Below are 23,949 nucleotides of genomic sequence, written 5' to 3' on the forward strand. Positions count from 1 at the left end.
TTTGTCTGTGTGTGTCTATGTGTGTGTGCATCTGTGTGTGTGTTACTGTCCTGTCTAATAACAGCCTGTGTGTCTGCCTGCTCTCTTTCTCCACACAGCTTGTCAGAAACAAGCACACAAGCTCCATGAACAATGGCACCAACAGCAGTGAGATGCTCTCCTTCTCAGAGGGCTGAGCCTGTCCCTCACTTGGAGGGTGGTCTCACTGGGCTCCCCTGCCCTGAGGAACGTGGCCTCATCTTCAAAAGTAGAACTGTGTCCTGTACTGGCAGCCCCTCCCCCGTGGAGTGAATGCGAGGGCCAGCCCCAGCAGATGCTTCCGTAAATAATGTAAGAGCATTCCGCAGAAATTATTTGTATGTAAAATACACATTTCAGCAAGTGTGAAGAGGCACTTCTCTTATAATGAGGTACTTAAATAAAGTAAAACTAACTTCTGATCTTTTTCTTTCTTTTTTTTTTTACCAGTTCCTCACTAATTAGCAGTGGTTTGGCCTTAAACAATAATGATGTGATTGCTGTTTCACATATGCTACATCCATAAAAGTGTACACTTAGCAGTGGGTTCAGAAAGAACACAAAGCCAAAACCTATTCACACTGCTAAAATTACTACTCAGAATGTTCTGTCAAAAACATGTCTCAAATATGCTTATCTGCAGTGTTGCAGTTTTTCTGAATTACTGAAGCACATGTCCTGAAACCTTACCTTTTTGCAAAATGGTAAACACAAAACCCAATTTTTATTACATTCACAAAACCTTTGACTTGTCTTGCAAAATCAATTTACTCAAAATTATATCTTCGGTCAAAGGCAAACACTTCTTTCAGATCAATACATAAAAAGCTGGTCAATACATAAGCAGTACTGAGCATTCATTAGAGTCTGCAAACTTCAGAGGCTAGCTCTTCACCATTCAGTTCTGCAAATGGATTTTGGACTTCCTGACCAATCGTGCTCAGTCCGTTAGGCTTGACACACAATGGTCCTCCACCCTGACACTCAGCATCAGTATCTCACACAGCAGCGTATGCACATTAGTCCCCTCCTGTACTCTCTTTTCACCCATGACTGTGTTCCTGCTTTCAATTTCAACTCAATCATTAAACATGCAGACTACACCACAGCGAGACAGAGACAACAGCGAGACAGAGAGAAGGTGCAGCAGCTGACCAGAGAACAGCTCGACAAAAAGCTCATCATTGATTTCAGGAAGGTAGTGATGCAGCACGTGCTTCATTACACATCGTCGGAATAACGGTAGAGAAGGTATATAACTTCAAATTTCTGGGTGTGACAATCTCACAGGATCTGTCATGGACAGTCAACATCACTTACTTGACCAAGAAGGCACGGCAATGACCGTTCTTCGTAAGAATAATAGAAAAAGCAAGCCTTAACTCCAGCCTGCTTTCCATATTCTACTAAGGCTGCACTGAGTAGGAAAGTACTACAGTATGTCATCACCAGTGCTCAGAGAAATGACGGTGTTCCACCACCCACAATGGAGAGCGTGAACAGCAGTAGGTGTCTCAGCAGAGCAACCACCATCTCCACCAACCCCACACACCCGGGTTGGCACATCTTCAGGCTCCTGGCCTTCAGTAGGAGCATGAAAGGCAGTGCTACCAGGATGCGGGTCACCTTCTATACAAAAGCTGCTACTTTTAGCACTGAGGGGCTTTGTGAATTACTCTTGTTCAAAAAAAATTATGAGTCTGCTAATGAAATGCCAGAGAAATGTCTTCATAATATCTTCCCATTCTGGGCTATGAAATAATAAATTCCAGGTTTGCTGATGAGTAGCTTCTGATCTGGTGTGTCACACATCACATATGGGTGTGAGGGGCTGTGTGCATAGGGTCCTGTCTTGCCGGTATGGTCATTTACCTTTATACCAGGATGGTCATAGAAGTCTGCCACAGGAGAAGGAGCATTTGTTTGTCCCAGTCTTGTGTCTTTTCCCTGTTTGGCCAGCAGGTATTGCTGGCCATGCTGTCCTCCCTGTTGTCAGTCTGCAATGTTTACCCTACTCCCTGTTGGCTACATGGCTCAACGAGCTCAGCATGCGGCTACTTGTTAACCCCTCTGTTGTGTGCTCGAATCCTACTTCCTCTATTTTTGTATTTTGTTTCATTGGTTTAATCAGTTTTCTAGTTCCTGTGATTTTGTGGTTTATTTTCTGTTATTGGTTTCTTGCTTAGTGCCTTGGTTGTGTTTTACTTCTCTTTCTTATTTCCCCACAGATAGATTCTGTTTTCCTTGTTTCTTTCAGTTCTAGTGTCCCTGTTTAGTTTCTGAATTATTTAATTTAATTTTTATTAAATTTAATTAAATTAAAGTTAATTATGCCTGTTCTTGTGCCTGCCCTTGTGTGTTTATCTGATTGCTCATTGCCCTGTACCCTCCTAGATTGGTTAATTGTCTGTTTCACTCCTGCTGTGTCATTATCCATTTTAGTTTCTGTATTTAAGTTCCTGTCTTAGTTTAGTTCCCTAGTGGGTCATTGATGTAGTTGATGATGTATGTGAAGGATGTTGACTGTTGTGTGATTTGTAACCTGCCTACCTGCCCCTTGTTTTCCCTGCCGCATTTGTAGTTAGTCTTTGATTTTCCCCTTTTACTTTTGACCCCTCGTGGTCCATTTTGTTTTTGTAGTGTTCCTAGTGTTTTCTGTTTATAAACCCCGTTCATCCTGTGAGCTGCCAGTGGGTCGTCTTCCTGCCTGCACCATGCCACGTCCTCGTGCCAAACCCGCCCGGATTCACTTATAGAATGACCCAATCGGGGACTAAACAGGCCATATGGAAACAGCTATCCAAAACCCCATCCTCCAGTCTCCCTGGTTGTGCCAGGCTCTGACTGAAGCTGGCCTACAACTCCTCCAGCTCTCTCCTGCATCTCCGGTGGAGGAGGTGCGTGGAGTAGAAAGGGTGTTTTGGCACCTTGTGGATCTGGCAGAGTCACCGGGGGTACCTAAACCAAGGTTCTACAGAGCCAGCTGCTGCTGCGATGCCCGAGCCTGCTGCCGCACACTTCTGTAATAAGACCCTGAAGGTTGGTGAGGGTTGTGTTGGTGTTGCCAATGTTCCCAGAAGGAGGTGTTTCATCTTGAAGGGCACCTTGGATATTATCAAGAGGAGTCGCAGTGCACGACTTGGTGCTTGGTGGCAACTCCAGTCTGTACCGAGAATTGAGAAGGATGGCTATGAGGGCTCTGAGGGCAGATAAGGAGGCATTTGTTAGATGAATCTGTGAGCAGGTGACATACCATCTGTGGTCTAGTGACCCATGTCCTGCTTACAGAGGAATCGAAGGATTATGCACATCTGAATCTATTCCACAGAGACTTGCAGTCAGGGCAGGTGATGGAACGGTCCTTACGGATGACACTGCAATTGTGACCCGTTGGGCCGGTGACTTTGAGCAGTTGTTTAAAGCTGACCCTCCAGCTAGCTTGTTGGACATCTCTTGGAGCATGGTTCTCGAAGCTGATCGTCCGATCAGCAGTGAACCACCCAATCTCACTGAGATTGCACAGGTGGTGAATCAGCAGGGATATGTGGTATACAGGGTGAACTTCTCCAGGCTAGTAGTAAGGCTCTCCTCCTGGCATTGCAGGCAATATTTGCTTGTAAGGCGTCATCCCAATTGACTGGAAAACGGGACTTGTAGTCCCTATTGGGAAAGGGAAGGGTGATTGCCTGGATTGTGGCAACTACAGGGGGATAAAACTGCTTTCAGTGCCAGGTAAGGTCCTTGCTAGGGTCATGCTTAATAGAGTCCATGATCATTTGCTTGCCTGTCAGCGACCGGCGCACTCTGGTTTTACGCTTAAGAAGTCTACCATCGACTGTATGCTTGCACTGAGAGTTCTCATCGAGCACAAGAACGAATATCGGCAAAGGTTCTTTGCAGCCTTTGTCGATTTTTTTTTTTTTTTCCCCTGTCGTGTCCGGCAGTTTTGCAAGCAGGATGTTAGTCTGGGTGCTTTATTGTGCCAACACTTTTATTTTGCCAAGTGGAGCTTCGGATTTAAGCTCCTCTTGTTACTTGAGGTATACTCTTTATTAATCGGTTGTATGTCATTGCGCCACAAAGCCGGAGCTGACAGGGGGGGTTAGTGGGAAAAAGATAGAGAGAGAAAGTGAGAAAGGAGAGAAAGGGGTGAGAGACAGAGGAAGTAGAAAAATAAATAAATGCATAATAAAAATAAAAATAAAATAAGGAGGGAGGTCAGAGAGAGAGACAGGGAAAGAGAAATAATACATAAACAGTAGAACAAAAAAGAAAGAGTAATAAGAGGACAGCTTCTGCATCTTGCTGCTTTACACCGTATCATCACACCAGCTGCTGTATCTGAAAGATAAAATCCAGGGACACACACAAACAGTATACACACAAAGAAACCAGTGGTACTATTATGACATGGGAATGTGCTTGTGTCAGTATCTGCTCCTGGAATTAAATACGTTAATACCAACGAAAGAAAATATATATGCATAAGCAGACCACCAGGAACACTGTCTAAATATCGTCGTACCCGTATCTGCATCTGAGAGGAGGGAGTGGAAGCCACACACCAACTTTCACACACACTCTCACACCCACACCCATACAAGGAGAAACAGGGGTAAAATAGGGGATGAGAGCCCTAGGCTCTCCTGTGTGTATGTGTGCGTGCATGTCTATGTGTGTGTGCGTTCTAAGTGTATGTGTGTTGATATGAAAGTGTGTGTATGTGTGCGTGTGCATATGTATGTTTAATATATGTGTGTGTGTGTACGCATACGTGTATGTGTTTGTGTACGCATCTGTGTATGTGTGTATGTTTGTGTGTTGTGAGTGTATGTATGAGTGTGCAGGTTAACATGGAATGATTCCCAGTGTGTGTGCGAGGCCACAACAACGCCGCCCCGGAGCCCCCAGACGGCCGGGAAAGCCCCGACGGGACCCAGCCGCCCCACAGCGGCCAGGTACCCGGGCCCCCCGCTACCGGAAGGCTGCGCGTCCACCCAAGGAAGGCAGGGGGGGAGGCACCGGGCGCCCCCCACCAGCGAGCGCGAGCCAGGAACCCCACAGCCACAGGCGGCAGCGCGCCGCCCCCCCCCGGGGGCCGGCCACGCAGGCATGGATAGAGCCCGGAGCCCGGAGCACCCGCACACCCCGTGGGGGCCCCGCCAGCCCCGGGGAGACCCGCCCCCCCCCAAGAACCCCCACCCGAGGGACCAGGGGGACGCCCCGAGAGCCACCAAGCACACCCGCCCCTGGCTACCCCGACCCCCCCTCCCCCAAGCCCAGATCCCAACCCTCCCTCCCCAGCCCCCGCACCCTCCCTCCCCCAAGTCCCCTCACTGCCGCCCCCACACCGCCCCATCATCCACGTGCTCCCCGTACCAGGACAAACATGCAGACACACAGATCCATGCATGCACTCATACACACCCTCAGACACACACTCCCAGTCACACCTGCCCGTCTTTGAGGTCCGGCCGCAGATGCCCTGGGCTTGCCCAGTGGACGGCCCAGAGGATGTTCCCCACCCCCCCAGATCGCAGGCGAGCGGGCACCCCGCCGGAGACCGGCAGCACCCCACAGATGCAGCCGCCCCACCCCCAAGCCCACCCGCCGGCGCCCGCCGCCCCCGCCACACCCAGGACCCCTCACCCCGTCCGCCCCCCAACCGCCCCCCACCCACCTTGATCATTGATGGTGTACATGTGTGTGAGCTAAGGTGTCATTGAGATATGGGGGAGCATATGGGGAAAAGACACCCACCGGCCCCCCCAAGCCCTAAGTGTCTAAAGTGGAGTTAAAAGCCTTTGTCGATTTTCATAAAATGTTCGACTCAGTTGATCGAGTTGCCCTGTGGGATATCCTGAGATTTTGTGGGATCCCCCTGAAGTTGCTGGACATCATGGCCGGCCTGTACACTGGTACTGTGAGTTCCGTGCAGAGTGGAAAGAGAACCTCTGCGTTCTTCCCAGTTGATTCTGGGGTTTGCCAGGGGTGTGTTCTTGCTCCAACTCTGTTGAATTCTTGTATGGACTGGGTGTTGGGCAGGGTCGAAGTGTCCAGCAGCTGTGGGGGGTCTGTTGGTGAAGAAAGATTTATTGATCTTGACTTTGCCGATGATGCGGTGATCTTAGCGGAGTCAACGGAGGCTCTGATTGGGGCTCTCAAGAGACTGAGCGAGGAGCCTGAACGTCTGGGATTGCGGGTGTCCTGGATAAAGCCCAAGATCCAGGCATTTAATGACTTCTTAGGCACGGCCATCAATAGTGTTTCTGTCTGCAGGGAGAATGTCGACCTTATCGAGAGATTCACTTACCTCGACAACGACATTCGTGTCTCTGGTGTCTATTCCTATGAAGTCAGCAGACACATTGGAAGAGCAAGTGGGTCATGAGGTCACTGGAAAAGGGTGTGTGGTGCTCCTGATATCTTTGCAAGACGACAAAGGTCCAAGTCTTTAAAGTCCTGGTCTTCCCTGTTTTGCTGTATGACTGTGACACATGGACACTATCCAGTGAGCTGGGATGAAGACTGAACTCCTTCTGTACTATGTCTCTTTGGAGAATCCTTGGGTACTGCTGGTTTAACTTTGTGTCGAATGAGTGGTTGCTAGAGGAGTCCCCAATGAGGCAAATTACCTGCATTGTGAGGGAGCGTCAGTTACAGCGCTATGACCATGTCGCGTTTCCCTGAGGGTGATTTGGCTCGCAGCAGCTGGACCAGGCCAAGGGGATGCCCACATAACACCTGGCTGCAGCTAATGGATGGCCACTTCCGGAGGGTGGGACTGGATCGTGTATCTGCCTGGGGGATCGCCAGCCGGAATCCCGAGAAGTTTTGCCGCATCAGCGCATGCTCCCCAACCTGACCTGACCTGCCCGGTTTGTTCATTCTGCCATTTTACGGTAAAAACCATATTGATTATATTTGCAGCAAACTACAGTGGTTGCTTTATTGTTTAGTGAGAACTGGTGTTAATGCTTCCGCTGACTGAAGAAAATCCATTTTCTTTGCTTGTCATTTTAAGTGTTAACTCCATCATCTATTTCCAGTTTTTGGATCAGCACCATTACCTAAGTGCCCAATATCTAAAATATTAGTTTATATTTCCATCAGTTGAAATTGATGCTATCCTGTGACATGGTATTTTGGCACATATCACCCCAACGTGAGTGGGTACCTAACAAGACCCATAAACATGCACTCAGACATAAGTGCAGGTGCTATGCAGAACCTTTATTAAGGGGTATGCACAATCAGATATTTCAAAAAAGCAAAGTTATCAGTAGGCTGTGTCCAAATTTAGAGGTTGCATCCTTTGAGGGACGTGGTCTACAAATGTGTAGCCTTTGCAGGCCACGTCCTTCAAAGGTCAAACAGAAAGCATTGTCAAATGGGACAGATTGGCCTATGGATTAGCTGTAGCTTTGAGTCACAAAGCGCCATTCCTATCGCCTAGCCAGAACACACCAACTTTACCACCGCACAATAAATCTTGGAACATGTTGGGCTGAAAAGATGCATCAAGTGCATCCTTCACAATTTGGTAAAAGAAGGATGCATTTCTAAACCACACTTGAAGGAGCCTTCGAAATGGGACAGCCTTGTTACACTGCTGTGATGCATTCAGTCTTCAAATGCAGCTTTCCAAGGATGCAGTCCCTGAATTTGGACACAGCTGTACACTATGTCGGGCCACAGTCGGCACTTCCGGAGGTAATATGGCAAATCTAATAAAACACCTTAAAAATATGCATCCGACACATCTTTGTTTACAGTACAATTCAGGATTTACAACCCCATTTCCAAACAAGTTGGGGCACTGTGTAAAATGTAAATAAAATCAGAATGCAATGATTTAAAAAAATAACGATACACTCAACTCACAATTCGATGATTCATGATTCTGAGTTCACGATACAATTTTCTCATGATTTTTTAACAGAATGAGCTGCAGACAAATTTATTTGAAAATATTCCTTTATTTATCTTTCTAAACTGTGCAAAACATGTCCTCTTCTTAACAGTGCAACTGAAATTGAATAAAATACTGTTCTAAAAAAATCCCAAATCAAAATAAGTAAATAAAAAAAATCTTCAAATAAATAAACTAAGGCTTGCATGTGCAGCTTTTTAGCGTGTTTTGCCCTTTCAATAATCTTCGCTCTGGCGGTGGTGAATTGAGCTCACTGTGGTGCCAGTGGACATACTGAGGCATGTTCATTGTGCTATTTGTGTATGTTATCAGTCTTTTACAATGTTTGCACACTGTGTTTTTGAGTTGTCTGTGCTTTTCTCGCAGTTTTCGTTTGTGATTACCGGAAAGCTAAAAATGCTACCACACCGCCGATTTAAGATCGGGCGGCGTATCCATCCATCCATTTTCTGAAACCACTTAATCCCAACTGGGGTCTTGGACGGGGGGGGGGACCAGAGCCTATCCTGGGAACCAACCCTGGGCAGGCCCCAACACACCACAGGGCACACACATTCACAACTACAAGGCCAATTTAGACTCACCAATCAACCTATCCTGCACGCTTTTGGACCGTGGGAGGAAACCTGAGCCCCTGGCAAAAACCCACACAAACATGTGGATAGAGTGCAAACTCCACACAAAAAGGAGCTGGGACCGAAGCAAGGACCTTCTTGCTGTGAGGCAACCGCTAACCATTGCGCCACTGCATCGCCCGGCGGTGCGCCCTCAATTTCAGGTTCAGTCAAAACCAAAAACTGACGTACGACGTTGATGTGAATATGCAATGACATCTGACGTCAAATAGGCGTCATGAAATCAAATGTAATATTACACCAGTTTTTCTGTTAAAGTACTGTGAAGTACTCCTAAAGTAGCGATTAATTTTCCACATTAGCCGGGTTAAATCGTTACACATTTACATGGATTTTTAACCGATTTGCGATTCATTATTACATGCCTATTTACAAATCATATAAACCCATATTTAATTTAAAATAAAACAAACACAACATATCAAATGTTGAAACTGAGGATTTTTTATTGTTTTATGACAAATATATACTCAATTTGAATTTAATGCCAGCATCAAATTTTAAAAAGGTAAGGATAAGGGCAGCAAAAGACTGGAAAAGCTGTGTAATGCTGAAACAAAACACCTGGGTTGAATATTTCACAACTAATTAAGTTAATTGGCAACAGGTCGGTAAGTTGATTGGGTATAAAAAAGAGCTTCCCCGAGTGGCAGAGTCTCTATGCAGTGAAGATGGAGGGGGAGGTTCACCACTCTGTGAAAGACTGTGTGGGAAAATAATGCAACAATTTAAGAAAAAAAATCTTCAATGTAATATCACAAACCATTTGGGAATTTCATCATCTACAATAGATAATACTAAAAGATTCAGAGAATCCGAAAAAATCTCTCTGTATACAAGGAACAAGGCTGAAAAACAATTAAATGCTCAAGTCGTGCGCACTCGAAAGCAAGTCGTGCTCGTGAGAAAGTAAAAGCATTTTATTTTTTTGCACAGGTCCCTTCAGGGGCTCCGTAGTATTTCAATGAATAGAATGTGTTAAATTTTTATGAGCCAGCCACATTACAATGGGTGTCACCAATAAGCATACAAACAAGCAAATTAACCATACGAAGAAGGACTGGTCTGTGGCGACACGGAGAGCACGTTGGTAAAACGCTGTGAACAATACGTATACAGGTACATGATAAGAGAGCACATGTAGTTGTATCTTGTAGCTAAGGTCACTTCCAAAATATCATAGATGTGAATGAAGGAAAGATGTTAGTACAAATAAAATAAAATATATCGTTTCACCAACATATTTTAGCTGCCCCTTGTCAACTCATTGTTATGGTCGGGGAAAATGTGTTACAGATAAGAACAATTATGCCATCTAGTGGACCTTTATGTGTAAAGCAGCAATCCCGATGTACTCTGTTGAATGGGTTAGCTTTCGGAATAGTCAGATGATTTAAGCTATCTGTACAACCACTTATATTCACCTCACAGCTGATTAATCTTACTCAGTGTTAACAACTATCCAATCATATTCTGTGTTACTGGGGCTGTCACCAGAGACTGTGTTCCACCATGGCCAACTTAGGAATTCACTAGCTGCGTGGATAAGTGACAAAATAAAAGAACAGCGCAGTTTGAACATGTAAATAACACTCAAATGGAGTGAGAAATGGTTCATTGTTGCTGACAGCTACAGAATAGGCCAAATGTGTAAACTGAAGTAGCTTCCAGGGTTTATTCTCGAAAGGCACCTGCTGCATTTAGAGAGGGTCCGGCACCTTTATGATCTACACTGTAACAAGGTTCAGATGGATTGTTACAGAACAAGCTTCCATGACGCAGTGAAAATGCCTGGAGGGACAGGAGGTCAATGGAAAGAGTACATACTGCATACAGAGGAGACCAAACCGGTATGTCAGGTGTTACAGTATTAATTATCAGTGCTTTAGAACAGCTCAGAGCATGTTGGGGAGGCAGAGGAACCTGTCATGTGAGACTACCTGTGACAGCAGAGACGGGCACCGTAAACATAAAACAACTGCACTCTTTTAACGGACTGGCATTTCATTTATTTATTTGTTTTTTATTGATGTTTTTGTGGAACATATGAAAGTAGGGCCTCAGTGGGTTCAGATTTTTCAATTATCTAATTATCTTAAAAATGTTCCTACATACAGAGAGCGGGTTACACTGGTTCAGGACCATAACATCACTTTTCAGGAAGTTCGAAACCCTTGCCTGGGCCGTGAAGAGAGTGCAAATTTCAAAATAAAAAGTCCCAAACAAATGTAAGGAACATTTTGGCATTGCCAAGGTAATGTGATATGCTGCAACATGCTGTCCCATTCCTTTTTATACCATTTTGAACCCTTGTGACCGAGTGTCGAACACTTACCTGGTAACATTAATTCTGTGAGAATTCAGGGCATAGGCCTTAGGAAGGACTCTGGGAGCGGGCCAGTCACTAATAAAGTCAGACACATGAATAGCATGCCAAGCAGTTTGTCTGCTCCCTTTCCTCCATGCTGTCCTTGTGTATAGACTGTGGCTGAGTAGTCTTTTATGCTTAGGAAGGTTCCTAATTGAGTGAAATGACCCATGGCAGCCAAAGTAAGAGCTGTTCATATTCTCTAAAATGCTAAGGGAAGGTACTTCAGAGCTTCCTATCTTATCTCCTTTAGTATGGAATACACTGGACCATCCTTAATGTAGATAATGCTGTCCCACAATGCCTTGCAGCAGCAACATTAAAAGGGAGGCGCCATCAGTGCAGATCGCAGCAGATAGTAATGCACATATTGACACAACACAGAAGTCTGTCTTTCATAAAAATGGGATGCAAGACCTTTTTAGTCAGATGAAGTTTTTAATTCAACATGTTTGGAACTGAGGAATGATGATATGCAGTGGATTTAGAGGCCTAACATGTTGTGGTTATCATGCATATTTTAACAATAATTTTCATACAATAATTGGGATGCATTTCAATAAATGTGTGGCTAGGAAGGTGTGTGTGAGCAGCCCTTCTCAATGTGATAATCGTTTTGTTTCAATTTTGTGACTGGTAACCTATATTCCTTTCAAAATTTTTTCGAATTCCAGATGTTGAAGTGCTGTCCCAATACCTTAGGTAATGAGTCACTGAGAGCCTATTTTTTATTTTTACAGATGAGAATTTCCCTTCGGTGACACCCATGAATGATGTAGCGTAAAAGTTTCTAATTCAGTAAGGACTTCATACACACAGGCGGAGCCTGGTAAGTCATCGAGGATGCTAGTGTGTCCTGATACGGCTTTTTGTCCGGCCTACATTCCTCGCTCACTCACTCGTCCTTTCCCTCATCAGCATCATGAACTTTCAACTTTGGACAGCGAGTCGTTGAGAGGGAGTGAGGGAGCCATCAAAAAATTGTTTGGAGATGAAGCCTGATTCTCTTAGCACCACATTGTCTTTTCCTGAATCCTTATGATTTTTCCTTAACACCTTTACTTCATCTCATGAAGTTTTCCATCAAGGTCAAGGAAGAGTGATTAGGAAAGGAACACAGGACATATTACTGTACAGCAGCCATGGACTCCACTGCATTTGCTGAGCTGCATGGGAGTGCTCCGATAGCTCAGAGAAAGTAGTACAAATGAATAGTTTAACCAGTGACATAGAGAGGAGAACACATCGTTGGTTCGAGTCAGCAGGAGAAATTTGACTAAAGATTACAACAACAAAAAAATGCAAGGCGATCATATTCAAAACACTGCATTTACACTTAATGTTTGGTTTACTAAAAGTAAGGATCAGGGAACGGCTTGCAAATCACAGGGAAATCCACCTTCCGGTGCAGAGTGTGAGTGAAAGCTAATGAAATAGCATTAGGAGAATGGAATTTTCAATCAATAGGCTGTTCTTAGTTGATGTTACTAACTTTATCCAGTATTCTCACCTAATCTGTCATCTGTTAAGGTTTCCTAAAACTACTAACAGTGGGGGATAATCCACTAACATGCATCAATGCACATGTTAATTTGATACTGATGTGCTCGTAATATACTATCTGATTTTTAAAACGTCTTATTCTTTAAAAGTGCAAACAAATGGTCTATTCTGCTGCTAGTATTTACCGGCAACGGAACTACTGAGTTTCCATGATCCGCCATCCCTGTAAAAAATGGTCGATTTCGGTGAACGGAGTTCATGGGACTCTATCTTTCTGAAGGGCTCTCAGTTTCAATATTCAAGAATAATATATATCAATTGACTGAAAAGGGCTGCAGTTTACCCTCATCTTTATATAAAGTTTACAATATAATAGCCTAATGTATTACCGATTTGTTTTAACGATCTGTATTAGCAAAGCGAATTAATACATAAAAGAAAGAAAGAAAGTTAGAAAGAAAACATTCGGAAAGCAGTCACATTAGGACTCGGCGGTATTGACCTTACCAGCTGGTTAAAAGTGTGGGCTTTACGTTTAACATGTAATATACAACAGGATCTTTATTGCCATGGTTCATAGAGCAACGAAAACTCGTTTAGCAGCACTCCAGTAAAGTAAAATAATGAAAAGTGCCAACAACACAGAAACAATACACATATAAGCTTACACACTCCGTCTAGGTATAAATTTAACATACACACGTGGAATATACATAAGTAAGGTACATTTTAACAGCCGTGATGCGCATAAACACTAGAGTAAATCTCTCTGCCTCCTCTGGGGACCAGTTTCGGCTGTGATCTGTCGGTTCACGCGTATGTGGTGTATGTATATACTGTACGTACACGCACACAAACACATGCACTAAGTTTGCTCTCCTCCCTTCTCCTCTCCTCCCCCGCTGCCCCTGAGCCCAGCTTCGCTCGTTCACTTCCTGCTCCTGTCAGCGGACGCCACTCGGACTCATTGTTCCTGAAAAGTTAAGCATCGCTGATTTTAAAAAAGGGGGAGACCAGCTCTTCAGCAGCAAGGTGAGTTATGTGAGCAGCATATCCGACCGAGTCTCTGCCTGTCGGATTTTTTAAAGCGGACCGAACTTATGGCGGCCTGGCGTGCAAGTTTTCCTTGTTTTCATGGGTAAGGCCGGCCATGTACGTGGCATACAGGGTGTACAGAAGTGCACTGGTAGCCACACCTGAAAGAGTATGTTAAAAGTGCGGCTGGAGCACAGTGTGATACCAGGAGACTGTCTTCAATCCCGGAAGTGAACCATGAGCTGCGCTCACTAAAGCTCGTTTTATTTTCAGGACTCATGCGTTATAATATAGCTATATTATAGAACATTTTTCTAATGTTTTAAAATCAAAAGCTATGTTCAGATATGTGACAAACTCCACAGACAACCGAACTATAGGCACGGTCACAGTCTCCATTGCCTTCTTCCACAGATGTCTCTGCATGAGCACAGCAGCGCCTCCTGTCTACCAATAACGGCAATAGCCTGGACATCTAACAGCGGCACTTGCCCAAAGGACTTCAGCATAGTAAGCTATACAGTGCGTGGGAATGGCTGGGAGAGAAGTAGGGAGGTGTGAGATGGGCAGCTAGGCAGCGTCCTAGAGCCCTATGGGCAGGAGGGGGCCCAGCAAAGTCATGAAAAACACATTTTATACATTCATGTATATGATTTATGAATAAGAATAATTACACAAAAAAAAAAGTTATAAAGAAGACATCAATTTAAAATATATGCAGGAGGAGACATGGCCAGATCTAGCTATAGGCAGAACAGGCAGTTGCCTTGGGCCCCTGAATTACCTGTGCTGCTGGGGAAGTGAAACAGTCATCAGTTTTCTTGGTAGCTAGTAAAGCTTTGCAAAAGGCCCCCGATAATGTAGATGCGGCCCTGGGTATGTGGATGGGACTTTGTAACTCACCTTTATAGAATGAGGAGTGGATCATTACATTTATTCTTGTGGCTTGGAGTAACAAGTCAGTTTTAATAATGAATTGCATATGTATGTGTACTACTTGTATTTCAAACTGCTACTTGGTCTTCTTTACGAGATGAGCACCCCCAAAGTACGATTTATCTCCTTTCAGAAGATGTGTTAATCAAACAGGAATGTAGGAGTTGTGAGGCTCTGAACTTACATGCTACACTTCATTCAATTCACTTTATTCACAATTTTTAAATATAATAATAATAACAATCAATACTTTATTGATCCCTGTGGGGAAATTGTCTTTAAGCCTCCCTCCACTTGCTCTGTTTCGTAGAGTAAGTTGTCCGCAAAGCGCCTTTCACAACAGCGTCACCCCAAGGTGCTTTACAAGGATGTGTTGTGATACATTCCTGCATCATTTACACAGAATAATTGAAAAACAGGAAAAAGACACAGTACACTTTGGCTATTTTTATGAAAAAAAGCAGATCAGTATGAAGTTCCAATAAGTTTGGAGCCTCAGAAATGGTGATGCAAAGGCCATTATTTGAATTGAAATGGAATGACCCAAACATAAAGCCCCCATTTCTTTTCCACTCTCAGATCAGCACGACTCAAGATGGTGGGGCAGCAAACTTTGTGCGTGGCTTTGGGGTGAAGTCTGGGTACTTCCTGTGTTACAGCAAGGTCAGTAATGTGCCACCACCTTTATTATCAGTCAAGCATCAACCCCTCCCTGTACTGTAGTTTCAGCTATATCTGACCCTCTTGGCACTCTCAGAGTTAATTGTTCCTGCTCTTTACCTCAGTATGGGTCTATCTGCCTGTATAGTACAGCCTCTGGTGTCAGGTCCCGCTCAATCCATTGATATGGGTTTATTGCCTGTATAGTACAGCATCTGGTGTCCGTTTCTGTTCCTTCCCTCAGTATGGATCCGTCTGCCTGTGTAGTACAACATCTGGTGTCTGTTCCTGCTCTTTCCCTTGGTATGGGTCCATCACCTGTATAGTACAGCCTCTGGTGTCTGTTCCCGCTCTTTCCCTTGGTATGGGTCTATCGCCTGTATAGTACAGCCTCTGGTGTCTGTTCCCGCTCTTTCCCTTGGTATGGGTCTATCGCCTGTATAGTACAGCCTCTGGTGTCTGGTCCCGCTCTTTCCCTTGGTATGGGTCTATCACCTGTATAGTACAGCATATGGTGTCTGTTCTTGCTCTTTCCCTTGGTATGGGTCTATCGGCTGTATAGTACAGCCTCTGGTGTCTGGTCCCGCTCTTTCCCTTGGTATGGGTCTATCACCTGTATAGTACAGCCTCTGGCGTCTGTTCCCGCTCTTTCCCTTGGTATGGGTCTATCACCTGTATAGTACAGCATATGGTGTCTGTTCTTGCTCTTTCCCTTGGTATGGGTCTATCACCTGTATAGTACAGCATATGGTGTCTGTTCCCGCTCTTTCCCTTGGTATGGGTCTATCACCTGTATAGTACAGCATATGGTGTCTGTTCTTGCTCTTTCCCTTGGTATGGGTCTATCGCCTGTATAGTACAGCCTCTGGTGTCTGGTCCCGCTCTTTCCCTTGGTATGGGTCTATCACCTGTATAGTACAGCCTTTGGTGTCTGTTCTTGCTCTTTCCCTTGGTATGGGTCTATCGGCTGTATAGTACAGCCTCTGGTGTCTGTTCCCGCTCTTTCCCTTGGTATGGATTTATTGGCTGTATAGTATAGCCTTTGGTGTCTGTTCCCGCTCTTTCCCTTGGTATGGGTCTATTTGCTGTATAATACAGCCTCTGGTGTCTGTTCCCGCTCTTTCCCTTGGTATGGGTCTATCGCCTGTATAGTACAGCCTCTGGTGTCTGGTCCCGCTCTTTCCCTTGGTATGGGTCTATCACCTGTATAATACAGCCTCTGGTGTCTGTTCCCGCTCTTTCCCTTGGTATGGGTCTATCGCCTGTATAGTACAGCCTCTGGTGTCTGTTCTTGCTCTTTCCCTTGGTATGGATCTATCGCCTGTATAGTACAGCCTCTGGTGTCTGTTCCCGCTCTTTGCCTTGGTATGGGTCTATCACCTGTATAGTACAGCATATGGTGTCTGTTCCCGCTCTTTCCCTTGGTATGGGTCTATCGGCTGTATAGTACAGCCTCTGGTGTCTGTTCCCGCTCTTTCCCTTGGTATGGGTCTATCGGCTGTATAGTATAGCCTTTGGTGTCTGTTCCCGCTCTTTCCCTTGGTATGGGTCTATTTGCTGTATAATACAGCCTCTGGTGTCTGTTCCCGCTCTTTCCCTTGGTATGGATTTATTGGCTGTATAGTATAGCCTTTGGTGTCTGTTCCCGCTCTTTCCCTTGGTATGGGTCTATTTGCTGTATAATACAGCCTCTGGTGTCTCTTTCCCCACTCTCTTCCCCAGAATGCTGCAGGAGGAAATATAGTAGCAGATATCCAGGTGATTTCAGAAAAGGAGACCATTCCACATGGGTACTGCTACATACCGGAATATATGGAACCGAGTGAGTACAGAAGTGTGTTGTATGTTAACCTCTGTTTGGCCAAGGTTAGGACTGCAGCACTTTTACACTGTCTTTGTGCATATTGTTCCAGAGACCTCTGTGTGGAAGAAGAAGCGCGTGTGTGTACGCCTTGTCCCCCTGGGCAGCGTGGAGATGGCTATAGTTGACATCCGGGTGACGGCCAAGAGCAGACTGATGCTGCAGCACTACACCTGCCTGGGGTTCGCAGACCTCTCTCGCATGTGTCTATGTGTCTGTCAGCACGCAAACACAGACTCCCTGTCCTGCAAACAATACTGATTATGATTTCACACTCCAGCCCAACAAAACCGGCAAACTCCTGCCAAATGCTTTGTATGTTTTTGAAAAAGATTATTTTTCCCTTGTGGTGACATTTTAAGGGTTTATTATTGTGATGGGAACACTTTCCCCAAAACTCTTCCTTGGGTTTATGAAAACATTTATACACACACCTCCCAAGATGGCTGTCTTACAGTCACGGAGATAAATGCACACTGCACCTCCCCCTACCCCCACAAGCAGCCCTTCTCTCTGTTATAAACGCAGACTGAGGTGGTGCTGTGCTTTTCAGTGACATCCATGGCTATGTGATCTGGTGTAAGAAGGGCCATGTCTCCAGCCCCGTGCCAGAAGCCAAACCACGCAGGGTCACCCTGGACATCCGAACACTGTCTCTGGACCAGCCTGCACCTCCATTGCCTCTGAGGCCAAGGTAATGGCGTATGCACCAATGACAGAGTACTTCACAGGTGCTGAGACCCATTTGATATTGCCCATAGGCACTCAGGGAGGCAGGCAGCAAATTAGAGGTAATGTGGATCAGGGGTCTCCAACTCCGGTCCTGGAGAGCTACTATCCAGTAGGTTTTCTGTCCTACCTGGTTTCTGATGAGCCACACCTGCTCCTGGTATTTACCTGAGAACTAGTGTGGCTCATCAGAAGCCAGATAGGATAGAAAACCTACTGGATAGTAACTCTCCAGGACCGGAGTTGGAGACCCCTGATATAGATCATAAAGCTCCCCAGGTAGGCAATACATAATACTGCCCTCTGCTGGTTAGGACATGCAGATAATACTCAAAGATGCCCCATGCACATCTCCCTGTCTCACCTCCATAGTAATGGCCCACCTGCATTTCCAGCTACAAAGACTAGCCGCCGACGTAGTAATCTTGAGAAAAACGATGTGTTGGACAGTGTCTATGACAACAGCAACACCTTCTCTATTTCGGGTAAGTGTGTGCACACTGTGCACTGCACGGTTTTATATGGAAGCTCATTTGCAGGGCTGTTGCTCACCTGCACACTTATTTTTCCTGTTACTACAGGAAGAGAGACTTACGTTTCCTTTGAAAGTCAGTAACTGTTGCATTTTCAGTCCAACACTGAAACATAACTGCAGGTTAGAGCACCTTGCCTGTGAGCTGAGGGTCACCGGCTCAAAACCCAGGGTTAGCAGTGTGGTTTCACTGTGATTTCACCTTGTGCAAGCTCCAGGGACTAAATGCCTGGGTTAGCAGCGTGATTTCACCTTGTGCGAGCTCCAGGGACTAAATCCCAGGGTTAGCAGTGTGGTTTCACTGTGATTTCACCCTGTGCGAGCTCCAGGGACTAAATCCCAGGGTTAGCAGTGTGGTTTCACTGTGATTTCACCTTGTGCAAGCTCCAGGGCTAAATCCCTGGGTTAGCAGCATGATTTCACTGTGATTTCACCTTGTGTGAGCTCCAGGGACTAAATCCCAGGGTTAGCAGTGTGGTTTCACTGTGATTTCACCCTGTGTGAGCTCCAGGAACTAAATCCCAGGGTTAGCAGTGTGATTTCACTGTGGCTGGCTGGCTGACCCTGCTTTCTCAAAAATGTACATCACTTTGGATAAAAGCGTCTGCTAAATAAATTAAATCTTTAATTCCGCTTTTTCCTGTCTCTTGTGCTCCCTAGCCATGGATGGGGTTCCCTTTGCCCTGCACCCCAAGTTTGAGGCACAACCCAGTGAAACTGTGAGTACCAGGCAGCACTGCAAAGCGTCACTGCTTCGTACTTATGGCTTCTACTATGGGGCCCTTTAACCAGTATACCTTTAGGCTTCCTGCCCATGTCCTTAGCCACTTAAGCACTGTACATAAGCACCAGTGTGTGCTTCTTATGGATGGCACAGAAGATAAGCTGTAGAAGGTTCATGTGGTGCTCTCTTAGGCAGGGAAGGCCACTGCATGCCCCTGTGAGGTCAGTGTGCTCAATGCAGGCTACAGGCCTGCTTCTCCTGCTCGTGTCTAATACATGCACATGTAAGCAGCTGTCCTTCCTATCTGCTCTGCGTCTATACTGCTGCTACTGAACCTGCCAGTGCTTCAGGGCCTTGATTTCACTGAGGACGCTGCATGTGGTTATATGGAGAAGACCGCAACCATGATCACACTCATTCTGTCTCCTAGGTCTCAGGAAACACTATGAAAGATATCCGCATTAAGTCAGTGCAGGAGATCGAGAACGAGGTGAGTGTCAAACGTGGCCGACTGTGCGCAGAATCAAAAACGCGGTCAACTGTCTGCGCAGAGTCAAAAATGCAGCCGATTGTCTGTGTGCAGCAAGCAGCTAATGATCTGTCTGTGTTGTGTGACAGTACAACTACACCTTTGCAGTGGAGGAGTCTGCAGCAAATCGAGCTCAACCTTAAGATCTCAGGCTGACCTTTGAAGACCCACCTGCACCTTTTTCTTACACCAAACCCTCCCTTTCAGGGGTCTTTTGTAAACACTTTATAACTTGTGCACTACATGCATACCTGTGATTGACCTCATTCAAGCCTGTTACTTGCATACTGGTGAAGACAGGTGCTGCACTTTGACAGACAAAGGATCTCACAGTTAGGTAACATACTGACAGAATACTCACCAAGAGCACCTTAACAGCTGAAATTGTGCTATGTTTTGGTATTATGACTTTTATTTATCTTGTTTTTAAAAAATTGGGATAACTGTCTAAGGTAAATTCTTGTCTTGTTTGTAGTGCATATTGTTCATTAAATGATTTGATGGTGGATTTATCAAACTGCCAGGTGAAGAAGACAGTAATTCTTTATTTTTGCATGTTTTTATTGTTCATCCAGTCAGGCATGATGGATCATTATCCAGAATTAAAGCTGCTCTCTGTTTCTTTCATCTTGACTATTTTCCGGTTTGTCCTCAGTTGTAAGAAGTACAGTTATTTTGTAAAAGTTTAAATGATCTAAATGTGTCTGCTGGTCTGTCATTGCAGTAGTAAGGGACAGAGTGCTGTTTATATGGGACACAACTGGAGCCCCCACTAAGGGGAGCCAGTCCCTTAAGCTGCACTCAGACCTGGGGAGGCTCACTGACATACTGAAATTCACCTTTTAACCTGTCAGTCAAGTGCATTCTTGCTCTATATAAATATTGTGCTTCATTTCAGTTTTATTCTGTTTCAGTGCTTAGCCTGAGCTTATTTCTTTTTGTGTATTTATTACTCCCTTGAAAATAAATGCTTTGGATTATTTAACAGTGTGAATTTAATTGAAAGTATTGTGAAGCATCTCAATATGATGAGGATGAGAGCAGGAGAGTTGGGATCTCCACTCTCTCCACTGGGCTGTTTTTCAGTTTGTGAAGGCACATACTCAACTCTGCTCTCCTCCTCACCCCTGTTTCACCCCAGCCTCAACTCTGCTCTCCTCCTCACCCGTTTCACCCCAGCCTCAACTCTGCTCTTCTCCTCACCCCTGTTTCACCCCAGCCTCAACTCTGCTCTTCTCCTCACCCCTGTTTCACCCCAGCCTCAACTCTGCTCTTCTCCTCACCCCTGTTTCACCCCAGCCTCAACTCTGCTCTCCTCCTCACCCGTTTCACCCCAGCCTCAACTCTGCTCTCCTCCTCACCCGTTTCACCCCAGCCTCAACTCTGCTCTCCTCCTCACCCCTGTTTCACCCCAGCCTCAACTCTGCTCTCCTCCTTACCCCTGTTTCACCCCAGCCTCAACTCTGCTCTCCTCACCCCTGTTTCACCCCAGCCTCAACTCTGCTCTTCTCCTCACCTGTTTCACCCCAGCCTCAACTCTGTTCTCCTCCTCACCCCTGTGCTGCCTGGCCTTGTCTCCATGTTTCTCCTCACGCCTATGCCGCCCCAGCCTCAACTCTGCTCTCCTCCTCACCCCTGTTTCACCCCAGCCTCAACTCTGCTCTCCTCCTCACCCGTTTCACCCCAGCCTCAACTCTGCTCTTCTCCTCACCCCTGTTTCACCCCAGCCTCAACTCTGCTCTTCTCCTCACCCCTGTTTCACCCCAGCCTCAACTCTGCTCTCCTCCTCACCCGTTTCACCCCAGCCTCAACTCTGCTCTCCTCCTCACCCGTTTCACCCCAGCCTCAACTCTGCTCTCCTCCTCACCCCTGTTTCACCCCAGCCTCAACTCTGCTCTCCTCCTTACCCCTGTTTCACCCCAGCCTCAACTCTGCTCTCCTCACCCCTGTTTCACCCCAGCCTCAACTCTGCTCTTCTCCTCACCTGTTTCACCCCAGCCTCAACTCTGCTCTTCTCCTCACCTGTTTCACCCCAGCCTCAACTCTGCTCTCCTCCTCACCCCTGTTTCACCCCAGCCTCAACTCTGCTCTCCTCCTCACCCCTGTTTCACCCCAGCCTCAACTCTGCTCTCCTCCTCACCCGTTTCACCCCAGCCTCAACTCTGCTCTCCTCCTCACCCCTGTTTCACCCCAGCCTCAACTCTGCTCTCCTCCTCACCTGTTTCACCCCAGCCTCAACTCTGCTCTCCTCACCCCTGTTTCACCCCAGCCTCAACTCTGCTCTCCTCACCCCTGTTTCACCCCAGCCTCAACTCTGCTCTCCTCCTCACCTGTTTCACCCCAGCCTCAACTCTGCTCTCCTCCTCACCCCTGTGCTGCCTGGCCTTGTCTCCACGTTTCTCCTCACGCCTATGCCGCCCCAGCCTTGTCCCTGTTCTCCTTCTCACCCCCGTGCTGCCCCTCATCACTGCTCTCCTCCTCACCCCTTTGAATCTTCGGCCTTGTCTCCACTCTCTTTACCCCTGTGCCCCCCCAGCCTCATCTCCGCTCTGCTCCTCACCCCTGGCCCATGATGGCCTCATCTCCAACCAGCTGTTCTACGTCTTCATTATTAACATTCAACTTCATTCTGACTAGAAATACTCTCTGACATTTAGAAAACAGCATGAGAGTTTGCAAACAGGAGATACACAGTATACCCTTCCCTATCCACTCTTCCACCATCGTCAACCCCAGAGGTTTGAAGGTTCAACGATTCAAGGGTCGTATTGGTCACATGCAATATATACAGTCTGACTATAACCTGCGGTGAAATGCAAAGTGGTCAACTCCGCCTTAAAAACAGAAAAAGCAAAAAATAAAAACTAAAAGCATTCAAAGTAATAACATAATGAATAGTCATAAGTAGAGTTATACTGTAAAAATAGATGAGAAATGTACAACATAGATCAAATAAGTATGATGTGCATTGATAAGAAGGAAATTTCAGAAGCGCAATCAAGTTTTAAGCCGTCTAATGACTTGAGGATAGAAGCTCCTTCTGAGCCTCTCAGTTCTCACTGAGGATGTATTCACACCAGCTGATCCGCACTAAAGTCCAGTTCATTTGACTAGCTCTGTACCGTGCCCAGGCGCAGTACTCTTAACCGTGCCCTGGCCCACTTGGAGAGGTGGGCCAGAGCACAATTCATAAGCATACCCAAACAAGACGTCACCAACCCAGGCACACAGCACGGCAGACAGACACAGCACTCTACTTGATGGGACACAGATAATATAGTTTTATACTATTACTTATGTATTAATTAACCACAAACTAATTACTAACAGTTACTATATTTGTTTTTATATTTCTTAATTCTGTAAACCATTGTGAACTACTGAAGGAACAAATCATGAATAACACAAGTTATCAAATTGAGATGCATCTATCTCAAATAGGGACTACATTTGTTCATGATTTGTACTTCAGCAGTAACTGAGTTATTACTATTTGTGCCCCGTAAAGTTAACCAGTAAATTAATGAACCAGTGAACCAATCACTAGTAAATGATAATAACCAATTATTATCAGTGAGATTGGATGGTTCACAGATGATCAGAGGATCAGCTTCGAGAACTGTTGTCCCAGAGATGTCCAACATCCTAGCTGGAGGGTCAGCTTTAAAAACCTGCCAAAAGTAGCCAGCCCAGCAGGTCACAGTGTCGTTCGTAAGAACCGTCCCATCACCCACCCTGACTGCAAGTCTCTGAGGAACAGATTCAGATGTGGGTAATGACACATGCCACACCAGCCCCGATCCCCAACAGGCCCGACCCTATTAGCTCCCTGACGGTTTCGACTCTACAAGGGATGGGGCTCCTGAAGGCTTTCCCCCATCCCCTTCAAGATGTGTGCAGCCTTTCTGTGGGCAGCTGCAGCAGAGCTACTCCTGTGGAGACCAAAAGGCTGTTGTGCCTCTTTAGACTTAACTGGTGTGAAGTGTTAGGGTTAGGGTTAGGGTTAGGGTTTTTGTGGACCGCTTGTAGGGCCTGATGCAGTTTAATGTCATACCCAGTACTCTGAACATACTCGGAACACAGGTTTCATACATAGAACTTGGTCGAGCGGTATCACAAGACTAACAGCAATTCAAAGGGCATCAGCATCCCAATAGGTCCGTTTACTTTTGTGTCAGCCTATCAGAGACACGTCTTGATCCATACAAGTTTTAGCAGGTCCATTTTGTTTTGTCCTGTTCTGAGTTTTCAGTCGAGCTGCGGTTAGATTTTTCTCGACCAACCCATTCTAGTTCCAAATTGGTAGTGTTGAATGCATCTCGACCCATACAAGTTTTAGCAGGAATGGTCGAGTTCCAAAATTTCAGTCAAGGTACAAATGGAAAAAAATTCAAGAGGTCATCTGATGTCTGAGTTGGTCAAGTTAAGAGGTGCTTGAGTTCCAAGGTTCTACTGTACTTCAATATTAGTTCAAATACAAGAACTT

General features: G+C 45.8%; 2 protein-coding genes across 6 annotated transcripts in view; both read left to right on the top strand.

The window, feature by feature from the left end:
• Positions 1–440, top strand: part of lpar2b (lysophosphatidic acid receptor 2b) — a 36,059-nt gene extending 35,619 nt beyond the window's left edge. For all 5 annotated transcript variants that reach the window (XM_072711778.1, XM_023795692.1, XM_023795695.1 and 2 more), the window contains one exon: positions 99–440. In XM_072711778.1, the coding sequence (XP_072567879.1) occupies positions 99–176 (78 nt within the window). In that variant the 3' untranslated portion in view covers positions 177–440. The remainder of the gene's footprint in view (positions 1–98) is intronic.
• A 12,865-nt stretch (positions 441–13,305) lies between these two features.
• Positions 13,306–20,448, top strand: mvb12a (multivesicular body subunit 12A). The gene is made up of 10 exons (XM_023795663.2): positions 13,306–13,489; positions 13,907–14,002; positions 15,008–15,091; positions 16,811–16,910; positions 17,002–17,131; positions 17,503–17,643; positions 18,051–18,163; positions 18,871–18,929; positions 19,365–19,424; positions 19,553–20,448. Exons 2-10 carry the CDS (start codon positions 13,907–13,909, stop codon positions 19,604–19,606), a joined length of 837 nt encoding a protein of 278 aa, XP_023651431.2. The 5' UTR covers positions 13,306–13,489; the 3' UTR covers positions 19,607–20,448.
• Positions 20,449–23,949: the final 3,501 nt, after the last annotated feature.

This window comes from Paramormyrops kingsleyae, chromosome 5 (assembly GCF_048594095.1).
Source record: "Paramormyrops kingsleyae isolate MSU_618 chromosome 5, PKINGS_0.4, whole genome shotgun sequence".
In the NCBI taxonomy this organism is placed as follows: Eukaryota; Metazoa; Chordata; class Actinopteri; order Osteoglossiformes; family Mormyridae; genus Paramormyrops; species Paramormyrops kingsleyae.